At 41.2% G+C, this 12630-nt stretch overlaps 1 protein-coding gene across 3 annotated transcripts; it reads right to left on the bottom strand.

Moving 5' to 3' along the window:
- Positions 1-687: 687 nt before the first annotated feature.
- Positions 688-12329, bottom strand: LOC124152336. 3 transcript variants are annotated; one of them, XM_046525234.2, is made up of 6 exons: positions 12229-12329; positions 9187-9340; positions 8324-8498; positions 5322-5528; positions 4042-4116; positions 688-3599 (listed from the first exon to the last, which is right to left on the bottom strand). In XM_046525234.2, exons 2-6 carry the CDS (start codon positions 9253-9255, stop codon positions 3406-3408), a joined length of 720 nt encoding a protein of 239 aa, XP_046381190.2. In that variant the 5' UTR covers positions 9256-9340; positions 12229-12329; the 3' UTR covers positions 688-3405. The 3 variants fall into 3 exon arrangements, with proteins under 3 accessions (XP_046381190.2, XP_046381192.2, XP_046381191.2); XM_046525236.2 differs by lacking the exon at positions 12229-12329 and adding an exon at positions 12006-12108; XM_046525235.2 differs by lacking the exon at positions 12229-12329 and adding an exon at positions 11844-11994.
- Between the last annotated feature and the right edge of the window lie 301 nt (positions 12330-12630).

The following is a 12630-nucleotide window of genomic DNA, read 5'->3' on the forward strand; positions in this document are numbered from 1 at the left end:
TGATATTTTTTACCAATGTTATAAAATAAATTTATCAACTGTCACATGATCTTTGTTGTACTTGTGCTATCTCCAGTACAAATAATTGTCTGGACTGGACAATCCAGTGATTGATACTATCAGCAACGATCCAAGCCATCAAGGTTCATTGTTGTTTTTTCAAGACACCTTTAGGCAAATTCAAGGCAAGTAAAAAGCAGAGTTGTGTCCCTTTGGTGCAACAGAACCCTATGATTGTGGGTTCGAATCCTCGTATGTCCCACGATACCCGTGCTCTTGGGTTTTAACAAAGCGGTAAACATCTGAGACCTGCATTACTTTAGCCTTTTCACCTACCTAAAACTGACACAGCGTGATATAACTGGAAAACTGGTCAAAGCGGTGTTGGACCTAACTGACAAACAGCCACATTCACACAAATATGTGATTCAAACACATGATCATAGGTTTCTGGCACACCCGAGAGGTGCACAGCAAATTGTGTCCTTAGATGACTGAGCCCCATTCGAACCAAAGGCTGTGATACTGTGAAATGGTTCCAAGTCTGTGCATGTTACCCTCAATTAAAATTCAGCTTCGCTTGAAGCACTTGTAAAATCTCCTTTCCTTCTTGCACAGAAAGGATGCAAATCAAAGACATCTGTATAAACAGATTTATATCTACCAAGGACAACAGGCACTATATCATATTGATTGACATTTTATTGACACCGCTATATACAAAGTTATAATATCTTGAAGCAAATGATATTAACTGCAAACAACCACATGCAAAAGGAGGTCATACCAATAATGTGCCCGTGAAGCTGAAATGTTCAACTACATCTGTAGTGATGATAGAAACAAACAATTATTGCGTAGGGAAGTAATGTCAACATGATTTCAAAATAAGATATAAACAGGGATCCAAATTGGGTATTTACTCACACGTTATCATTCACATTGGAGATCAATATATTTTTAACAAAATTCAAGCTATTTACACAGAGCCGACTCAGAAGAGCAGAGTTAAATAACATGATCATAGAGAAAAATACAGAAAATGTATACAAAAGCAAAAGTTAGATATAACATGGCACAACGGCTCAAATAAAAAACTAAACAAATCAGTGCTTTATACAGTACTTTGATTACAGATCTGCCACCCCCCAAATAATTCACAAATGTGCAACAAAATTCTGTTCTTTCCACCAAGTTTCAATTTAGATGAAAAAAGAACACTTTCAAGCCGATCAATATGGGAAGGGAAGTAACGCTTTCAAACAAACCGCACCCTGACGATGGACCTCTGAAGTAGCCCTAAATTTTACTTCTACTACTACTTCATTCAGTCATTTTCTTTGTTGTCAGGCAAGCAAACAGAAATGTGACCTCAAAATGTTTATTTTAATCTGCAATTTAGAGTCGGCGGATCAGTTAAGTATGTACAATGAAAACCTCATCGACACGAAGTCTCATAAAACAGCTTCAATAAGTGGTGATGAAAAGATAAACATGGTCATTATGTCACATCATCATGATCATCTTTCCTGCATCGTCAATACGTTCTTCAATAAGCCTTTGAAACATATGGCCGCTTTGCAGTGTGGTCTCTATTTTCAACCAACGAATTAAGACACAGTCTGGTTCCAGCCAGATGGAAATCAGTTGACAGCTGACATTGCACAAATTGTGATGTTAATCCCAGGTTGGCTTCTACGAGTAATAAACAGCCAAATTTCATCAGCATGTGAGCTTACTAAAAATAGACACCTGTCACTACAACACCACATATCAGCCATATGTACCGTTATTCACAGATGACAGAGAAATGTGGTGTTCAGTAAAAAGACTGAACTATACAACAAAAAGCTTGAAAAAAACAAACATACAGAGATAATGACAGCCATCTAAGATAAATACAGTCATGATTTAACATCTCACAGACTAGGCTGGTTCATGAGGAAATCATACATAAACGTCAAACAGAGTCCTTGTACTTTAGACTTCCAAATATTTCAGCTTCTGCAGTGTGAGAAGGATGTGTAAGTGCAATTTTGAACAGTATTTCGGTTATATCAAACCTTATCCACTGGTTCTGGAAGAAAAGTCTGAAGACTGATTACAATAGGTCTTTGATGTTCACCACTGGGGTAAGAGCCACAAGCAGTGGGATGTGACTTAATCAATGTGAATCGATGATCAAGGGTGCCAGGTGACACAACTCGGCAACAATCCCCACGTTCAGGGAACGCTGACACATAATCAACCATGTCACCTGGGCTGACCACGTGATCCATGAAGTCACATCACACAGCAAGCATCAGTTGCTGGGGACCTGTTCTAACCCGGACTGCCCAGGGAGGAGGTGTATATTTATGTGCGGAAGTAGTACCACTTTAAGAAATAGGGACCTCCTGACCTCAAGTTTCTTGTCAATAATCAATTCTTCCCAGGATACATCACTGTTGAGGAATGAAACTGTTTTTTAAACAATGACAGTTTGAAGTTGGCAGGTTCAAATTAAACTTTTTTAACAATAAGCAGCAACAAAACTAATCTCCTGAAGCCATGTGTCAACACAAGCTCCTCACAGTGCTAGTCCATTTGTGAGGCTCTCTATACTATTGCTGCCACCAGTCACAGCACTTCCCTGCGATGAAGCGTTGACACTGGCAGCGATGATACTGGGAGGGTAATCGAAGGGGTCACACACTGGGATGGAGTTTGGTGTCAACATGACAAGGATAAGTCAAGTCCAATCACAAAACACAATGAATGTATCCATATACCAGGCAATTCAAGCTTGGAACATTCACAATGTTAATAACAAGAAAGGCATTGATTATTTCCTTATTTTAAACAAAAAATGATGATGATAATTCTTATTTTTCTTTATTCAAAACAAAAAAATTCTCTCTCTGGACGCGCAAACACTTCGCTATGAACATGATGAACCATCACACTCCAGTCCTAGCTGGGTGATGATAATTTTCAAACCAATACAAAAAATCCCATTGGTCAAACATATTCTTACGATCCAGGCAAACATCCGTAACCATTGAAACAGGGAAAATACCTTTCAATCTTTAATTAATCTTGCAATAACTCAATCCTATCAGAAAAAAAAATCTGAATTATTTCACTTCATAAACTTCTTAATACCATATTTCCTGAAATTAGCACACACCCCTAAACACAAAATCCTCTTTTAACACATCAGTTGTATTGGCATTGGCAACAGGCTGTGCCAGGGGGTATACATTATTTTAGAAACATTCCAATAACATTCCATCACTTAAAGACGGGCAATGCATTTATTCATACACGCAAAACATTGACAAAATCATCACTGACAAAATAAAATCTCGTTTCTTTGGAAAGTTGGTGGTTATTTCAGGAAATACAGAACACATGAGAAAGGTTTTAAGGCTTCAGGTGTTTCAATAATCGACCCATCTCGGCTTTCTCCAGCGCTGCGATGAGGTCGCCAACTGTGGGGTTATTGTTTTCTATTTTCCACTTCTTCAGCAGCTGGTATATGACCTCTTCAAGACCTTCGCTCTGGTGGATGTGGAAAATGTAGTCCACATCTGACTCCTCAATCCCCAACAGCCGAACTGTGGACAACAGACAGTCAGTAATGGACCAGTTGTGATAAATGAATCTATAATGGAAGGGAGGTAACTCCAAACTTGTTTCCTTCCCTTTTCCTCATGCCACCACTATTTTGTTTTTTCCTTCCAACTTGTTGTAAATATAAAAAATTGATTTGAAATTGAAATTTTAAATTTTTTATTTGTTTATTTATTTATTTAAGACAATCAGCCCTGAACCAAAAATACCATGTTCAGAAATGTCAGGTAAATAGTTCATGAATGAATGATATCAACTGGGATAATATGGGAAAGAAACTGGAATATTCTACATGTCAGATGATTGTCATACAAATCTGAGACTCAGGCTGAAAACCCACAGCGATATTGTGTATCTCATCACCTAGCAATGGCTAAAACATTGTTATTCATATGATTTCAGACGTGCTCATGGCTGCCCACTTACATAATCGCCTCCACGAGCCACCGACGTGACGAGACAGTCGCTGGAACACCTCATCTGAGATCTGGAGATGCGAATCTACAACACAAATGTTCAATAAATACAATGAGGCGCATGTACAATAAATACAATGATGCCCATGTACAAATAATACAATGAGGCCCATGTAAAATAAATACAATGAGGCACATGTACAATAAATACAATGATGCCCATGTACAATTAATATCATGATGCCCATGTACAATTCATGCAATGATGCCCATATACAATTAATACAATGAGGCCCATGTACAATTAATACAATGAGGCCTATGTACAATAAATACAGTGATGCCCATGTACAATTAATACAATGTCGCCCATGTACAATAAATACAATGATGCCCATGTACAATTAATATGATGATGCCCATGTACAATAAATACAATGAGGGGCATGTACAATAAATACAATGATGCCAATGTACAATTAATATCATGATGCCCATGTACAATTGATGCAATGATGCCCATATACATTTAATACAATGAGGCCCATGTACAATTAATACAATAAGGCCTATGTACAATAAATACAATGATGCCCATGTACAATTGATGCAATGATGCCCATATACAATTAATACAATGAGGCCCATGTACAATTGATGCAATGATCAGATGATGCCTATGTACAATTGATGCAATGATGCCCATGTACAATTGATGCAATGAGGCCCATGTACAATTGATGCAATGAGGCCCATATACAATTAATACAATGATGCCCATGTACAATTAATACAATGAGACCCATGTACATTTGATGCAATGAGGCCCATGTACAATTAATCATTGAGGCCCATGTACAATAAATACAATGATGCCCATGTACATTAAATACAATGAGGCCCATGTACAATTAATACAATGATGCCCATGTACAATTAATACAATGAGGCCCATGTACAATTAATACAATGAGGCCCATGTACAATAAATACAATCAACAGAAACTCACCTAAATGTATTTCAGCCTCATTAGCAGAAACTCACCTCAATGTATTTCAGCCTCATTAGCAGACACTCACCTCTAAGTATTTCAGCCTCATTAGCAGAAACTCACCTCAATGTATTTCAGCCTCATTAACAGAAACTCACCTCAATGTATTTCAGCCTCATTAGCAGAAACTCACCACAATGTATTTCAGCCTCATTAGCAGAAACTCACCTCAATGTATTTCAGCCTAATTAGCAGAAACTCACCTCTAAGTATTTCAGCCTCGTTAGCAGAAACTAACCTCTAAGTATTTCAGCTGTTTCCTCATCAGCCAGGCGCCGTTTCCGCACCTGCTCCTGTAGGTCTTCCTCATTGTCAAAGTTGTCAGAATCAGAGGATAAGTCCTCTTCCACCTCCTGGTTCTGCTGGCGTCCTGTCTGGACGTACATCCTGTTGTAGTTGCCGATCTGTACATTCTGACTGTTCACGATGTTGATTAGTGGACCACCTGTCATTTTAATTGCTGAGTTAACTTTGGTTATTGAAAAAGCAATTGGAACTTCCCTTTACTGAATCATTTATTTGACTTGAATCATTTATCAGGTTGTCAGGTCAATGTTGTGCCATGGCAGTCTGATAACATTTCATCTTCATTAGTCGGTACATAATGTACAGAGAAAAAATATGTCATAGAAATTAACAAAGGAATTTCATTAAAATTGGGTTCGAAATTACTTGCACTCACTCAGTATCATATACACAAAACATGGAAAAGACACGAAATGGTGCAGGACAAGAAGGGAATCTGTCCAGGACACATTTCACCGCACCTTGTACCCAAGGGTGTCACTGCTCCTTCTCTCCATCCTCACTCACATTCCCCCACCCCCCCTCACCACCCTCACTCACTCACATGCCCACCCCACCCGAGATGTCAACCCTAATTAAAGTAATCAGGTGGGGTAAAACAGTGTAATTTCATGTGAAAAAGAGTAATGTTAAGAGTGTCATGCCATGATGCTGGTTTAACGATTCAACATTTTCATTAGGCATATACATATGTGATGCATGGGTACACATGCACTGACGCTAGGAATGTAGCTGCACATGCAAGCCGCACTATTTTTAAAACAGGACAATAAAGATGAAATTAAGCAGGGAAAATGACTCCACTTGCGTTTGTATGGAATAATATGACAAAACCTTGAAACTGAATATCAATTCAAACATCGAAAAAGTACTCATAAAAGACAAGTTCCATAACGGCAAGCGACAACCTTATCAGTGACATACATCGGGGCCACATTTCAAACAAAGACATTATATTTGGAATACACTGGTAATTAACTTTGAATGAACAATTTGCTCTCTGTGATATTTTATACATGTAAATAATATGTGAAAAATATGTCAAAATCGTAATTTGGGTAGGAAAAATGTAAAATCGTAATTTGAGGTTCAAAAGAGTAGTTATTACGCATCTCTGCCCACCCACCTCTCATCCAAACCAACCTCACTGCTCACCCTTCCCACCTCACTCGCAGCCCCCTCCCCCAGGCCTATCCCACTGTTCCCTCCACCCAACCCACCCCTCACCCCACCTAACCTCACTGTTCACCCTCCCCACCTCACACCCCCTCCCCCATGCCTATCCCACTGTTCCCCCCACCCCACCTAACCTCACTGCTCACCCTCCCCAACTCCCCCCTCCTCCCCCCATGCCTATCCCGATGTTCCCTCCACCCAACCCACCCCTCACCCCACCTCACCTTACTGTTCACCCTCCCCAACTCCCCCCTCCTCCCCCCATGCCTATCCCGATGTTCCCTCCACCCAACCCACCCCTCACCCCACCTCACCTTACTGTTCACCCTCCCCAACTCCCCCCTCCTCCCCCTATGCCTATCCCGATGTTCCCTCCACCCAACCCACCCCTCACCCCACCTCACCTTACTGTTCACCCTCCCCAACTCCCCCCTCCTCCCCCCATGCCTATCCCGATGTTCCCTCCACCCAACCCACCCCTCACCCCAACTAACCTCACTGCTCCCCCTCCCCACCTCACACCCCCTCCCCCATGCCTATCACACTGTTCCCTCCACCCAACCCACCCCTCACCCCAACTAACCTCACTGCTCCCCCTCCCCACCTCACACCCCCTCCCCCATGCCTATCACACTGTTCCCTCCACCCAACCCACCCTCACCCCACCTAACCTCACTGCTCACCCTCCCCACTTCACACACCCCTCCGCGTATGCCTATCACACTGTTCCCTCCACCCAACCCACCCCTCACCCCACCTCACCTCACTGTTCACCCTCCCCACCTCACCCCCCCTCCGCCCATGCCTATCACACTGTTCCCTCCACCCCACCAACCCCTCACCCCAACTAACCTCATTGCTCACCCTCCCCACCTCACACCCCACTCCCCCATGCCTATCACACTGTTCCCTCCACCCCGCCAACCCCTCACCCCACTGCTCCCCTCCCCACCTCACATCCGCCTCCCCGATGCCTATCACACTGTTCCCTCCACCCCACCAACCCCTCACCCCACCTAACCTCACTGCTCCCCTCCCCACCTCACATCCGCCTCCCCGATGCCTATCACACTGTTCCCTCCACCCCACCAACCCCTCACCCCACCTAACCTCATTGCTCACCCTCCCCAACTCCCCCCTCCTCCCCCCATGCCTATCACACTGTTCCCTCCACCCCACCAACCCCTCACCCTACCTAACCTCATTGCTCACCTCCCCAACTCCCCCCTCCTCCCCCCATGCCTATCCCACTGTTCCCTCCACCCAACCAACCCCTCACCCTACCTATCCTCATTGCTCACCCTCCCCACCTCACACACCCCTTACCCCACTCTAACATCACTCACTGCACCCCCTCACCTGTCTAGCCAACCCACCTTCGTGTGAAGAGATTTACCTGCCTGTCTTTGTTGACATGTTTTTTTCATCGAAATATGATTGCCTATGTTTTTGTGTCAGGGATGAAATCATGAATGATTTCGTTATCTGATTGACTAGGCCGTCGCCATCTTTGTGAAGCTATTCGAGATAAGAACAGCGTTCTGATTGGATGTCGCGTTTTCATTACAAGGGGCACAACTCGTGATCTACGCGAGGTGGTGCCAGGGTCAAGCAAAGAAAAATGGCCATGATGTGGCAAGGGTAGAAACTAGGCTTTGATATAGGCTAGTGGACACACTTGCCTCGGCAAGACGGCCCCACCCTAGAACACCTTACATCATCTCTCATCTCTTGCTTCCCTCCCTCCCTCCTACCTACCTGTTTGTCTGGCGGCAGATGCTGATGAAGAGGCTCCAGTGGGAGGTATCCTCTCCCCAGTCACAGGGTTCACCAAAGGGGTGTTAGGAGAGATGTAGGGCGGGGCTTTGTCTATGTTGGAGATGTTCTGTATCTGGGCAACACCTATCTGTGCATTGTTCACTGCCCTCATGGCCTGACAAACAAACAACACTGTTACCATGGTTATGGACAAGGTGTATGACTGAATAAATGGAAACTGGAGATAGAAAACGAAAACAAACATTTGACTGTTACCATGCTTACACTAGGTTCTGATTATATGATATTTATGAGCATACTGTATTCGACGTTATAAGCCCACGGCAATATTTGCAGCAATATTGGCTGTTGAACAATCCCAATTAGCACCCCTTCCGATTGATCAATGTACACAAGACTTATTTATTCCTGTATAATATGTGCGTTATACATGTTATATGCATCCTTTATTATTGGAAATTAAATTCTGGAAAAATATATCTGTCGAATATAAACATTTCAGGCTGACAGCATAAACCACAAAATTTACGATCTTTCAACTGTTGTTTTTCACCAAAATAATATTCTAAAAAGAGCCCCCTATTTCTAATATTGAGAGCACCCTGGGTGCTTATTATGTCGAATACGGTATTCTTAATGGATATGTATCTTCATTCTTCAAGCAATGTGTACTTTGGGTTACAAAAATTAAACATATAAATTATTGCCACTACTAGCACTATCGATAATGTAGCATGGCATCGAGAGATAATTTATAAGTTTAGGCCATGGACAATTGTGTTGCATAATAGCTCCATCAATCGTTACGCCCAGAACTAAACAGTAACCAGGATAACACTTACATTGTCAAGAATTCCGTTGATAGATATTGGGTGGCCTCCGGCTCTTCTGGCACCTTGGTTCCTGGACATGTTGAGGCGCTAGTAATATGTCTCACAATGGTCCACAGGATATTTAATTTAGAGACAGGACATCCCAACCACAAGTGATGATTTCCTGGAGAAAAAAAAAATGCAAATTATATCTCTTTATTAAACAATAATGTGGAGAATAATACGCCAAGGTATACAGAAATCATGGAAATGTACCCTTGATGAAATCAAATAACAGAAATGTTCCCTAGCTGGCCACTACCCAACACTGATGTCCATACAACGGATTGCAAATCGGTTTCTCAGCAGAATTCCAGAATGCAAAACACACGTAAAAAACAAGTTGGAGTTTGACCATCTCAACTTGGTAACAATCTATTTCCGCGTAATGGTATGCGATACTTTAGATTACAAATAAACAAAGGCAAGTTTTGATTTTAGGAACTTGATTTGACTTGCATCAGGTGCATGTTGACAAGAAATGCCAGTTGCACCAGACATAACCAGTCTGCACCCTGGTCCCATACATTTATCCAAGATGAAACATGGATACATAAGCTAGTCTAAGTAGGATAATCCCAGATCTCTGATGACTGTGTCATGTGTAATTAATTACACATATCTCAGGGATTGGTCATGCAGTAGGGTAAATAAAGCTAACAAAGTGTTAGGTACTAAATGTCTTCACAGATCGTGTTTGTGTGGACAAGTAAGGGTTAGTCACAAAATTAAAAAAAAATTACATGCAGACATAGATACTGTAAATCTTGAAATTAACGCGAGCGTGAATTAAATGCGAAAAATGCGAGTGGTCTTTGCTCGCATTATTAAACATCGCATTTATATCAACAATAAGACATTTGGGATAGTAGAAATACCAACTTAGACATACACTGAAAACACATCAATGTTTATTGAGCAGCACTTGTAACAAGTACTAACACTAATTACATCCTGTGAATTGTCACTGCTGGGGTCAAGACAAGCGTTCTCCTCACTTAGGTCATCACTGATCACACCTGACAGACAGACGACAACCAACGATGTCTTTGTTCTTTGCGATTGCATCAAAGACCGACACGAGCCAGTGCGCACATATTGTTTTAGCTGAAGTACTCTACTCAGCGCTAATAAGCGGTGCTATTTGGTGTGTGATTGGATAAATGTAAGGTTGGATTAATGTGAGGATTCTCCTGTAAACCTGATAGTCTATCCGTAGGGTTAGTTAATTGTGTTAGGGTAGGTTACCCCATACTCTATCCTTAGCCCTTGGATCCTCTTTAAGATCAATCCACCCTTTACCATCATTAGGGACAGGTACTCATTTGTTTGCTATTACATTCTAGCAGCTCCTTCACACAAAACGCCAAGAAAGCAGGATATGAAATGGTTTGGTGTCAAATATTTTGGCTACTGGATACTGTCCTGGAACATCCACACAAGCCACTTACAACCCCTACATTTCTTCAGTAATGATTCAAAAGCCGACTCAACCTTGTGGCATCACTATTCATGCTTACTTATGCCTTCCTAGAAGGAACTCTCCCAAACATTTCTGTGACAAAATCACCTGGGAAATTATTAAAAACAATGTCATTCATCTGCTAATTCGATGTCTGATGAATGACGTTTGGCGCCATCATTCCTCACCCCTCGGTATCTTGTAGATAACGGAAAAGGATGAGTGTGCCAACTAGTATCAGGATTACTCATGCGTGTCTTAGTCTTAAGTCCCTTGGAACCTGCCTACCCGTTACTTTCATAAGTGTCCGTCACCTATTCGACACATAACATCTAAGGCTCGACTAGGTAAATTTGCACTAAGTTTACAGTGTGGACGTAGCTCAGTCGGAAAACTGTCAGGCTTACATTCCAAAGGTCGCTAATTTGCGTCTGACGGATTCCCCCCAAAAAGGTTGCTAATCTCAGTGACATGTGACTTACGACAGAGATCATCCTCATGAGAACCTGTGGTGCTGTATTCTAAGGTGCTCCTTGTTTCCCTTTAGCATGTGAAGACACTTTGTTTTAATCCGAAACCCAATTATGGAAACATTATGAAAAAACAAATTTTTTGTCAAGTGTCAAAGTCAAATCATGATTTTGAATGTCAGATGAAGCCAAACAACAAATTGAAATGCATTCTTGAAAACTAGAATGAACACTAGACAATCGAAAGCCTTTGTTTATAAGTACATGTATTTGTGTTGCAACAGTTGAAATAAACATATTTATTTCCATGAAGTGAAAGGATTGGCAAACAAGCAAATTTTGCTTATCTAAATGCCTCTCCCAAACATGATACATATACAAATAGCAATGTATTGATAGTGACATGAGAAATAGCAATAGCATACATTGTATAATTGGCATTAAAGGTAGGTATTGTTCTGTAAGTGTTTAATCACTGGATTATCTTCCATAACTACAGTTACATTATTATTTACATTCAGCACAACAACATCGCAGTATCATATAGCAAAGCCATCATCTCAGACAAAATCTCTAAATCGGCAAGAAGATAGAATAAAACTGTTTTACCAGAAAGATCAATTTGCGGATTGTGCCCCTGGACAGGACATGTGTTTTGGATATGCCATTATGTGTTTCAGGGTACTTTCACTTACTTTGTTCTGGCAAGTGAATCTGCATAGGGTCACGACATGAGAATGTGTTTCTGAACGGTAGGCCTAAATGCCATGAGATAACCTGTTCTAAATATGACCTGATGAGTTCACTTTGAAGAAAGATGGACAAATCGTTGCATCAAGGAAGTATGGACTCCGTACATAATTTACGCATCAAGGCAAGACATCGACAACTTCCGTAAAAACGTTCATTCCGGTTTGGGGATCGAAATAGGCTACTGCAGTCTGACCAGATGATGTCACCCGTGTGATCTCTTAGGGAACGTATCTCACAACAAAAGGCAATATGCGATTATATTTTATCAAATATCAGATAGCAGCGTGAATGTTTTACATTTGACGATTGCAAATTATCAAAACTTGCCTTTGTTTATTGTCCCATAAGACACTTGTCGATATTTTGATGATGATATCCTGGGTTTTCCCAAAATAAGAAAATACGAAAACATGGAAGCTTACTGATTCGAAAAATCAATGGTCCGAATAACAGATACTTTAATTCAAGGTTCACGTTACCGTTGTGTTTATCTGTTTATCTACGCTTGTTCTTATATATTAATGATGTTCGAAACTACATGGAAGACTTCATGATGTACTCAGGATTAAACAATGACGAAATAACAAATCAATTTTCGTTTTTAATATAACATGAATTTTTCTTATGGCAAGGGAAACAACTCTATGCATCACTTGTACTTGATTGAGAACTGTCAATATATGTGCGACACAACGTTCGAATCCCAGTAGTTCTATCCGAGAAGTCATA

The sequence above is a fragment of the Haliotis rufescens genome, unplaced genomic scaffold (assembly GCF_023055435.1).
Source record: "Haliotis rufescens isolate VD_foot unplaced genomic scaffold, xgHalRufe1.0.p SCAF_13, whole genome shotgun sequence".
In the NCBI taxonomy this organism is placed as follows: domain Eukaryota; kingdom Metazoa; phylum Mollusca; class Gastropoda; order Lepetellida; family Haliotidae; genus Haliotis; species Haliotis rufescens.

Bases quoted from the DNA above. Each gene is read 5' to 3' on its own strand.
- LOC124152336 (XM_046525234.2), bottom strand. From the start codon at position 9,255: ATGTCCAGGAACCAAGGTGCCAGAAGAGCCGGAGGCCACCCAATATCT. The intron at 8,499-9,186 runs GTAAGTGTTATC...TTTGTTTGTCAG, and splicing joins TCAACGGAATTCTTGACAAT to GCCATGAGGGCAGTGAACAA. The intron at 3,600-4,041 runs GTAAGTGGGCAG...TGTTGTCCACAG, and splicing joins TGGCTCGTGGAGGCGATTAT to TTCGGCTGTTGGGGATTGAG.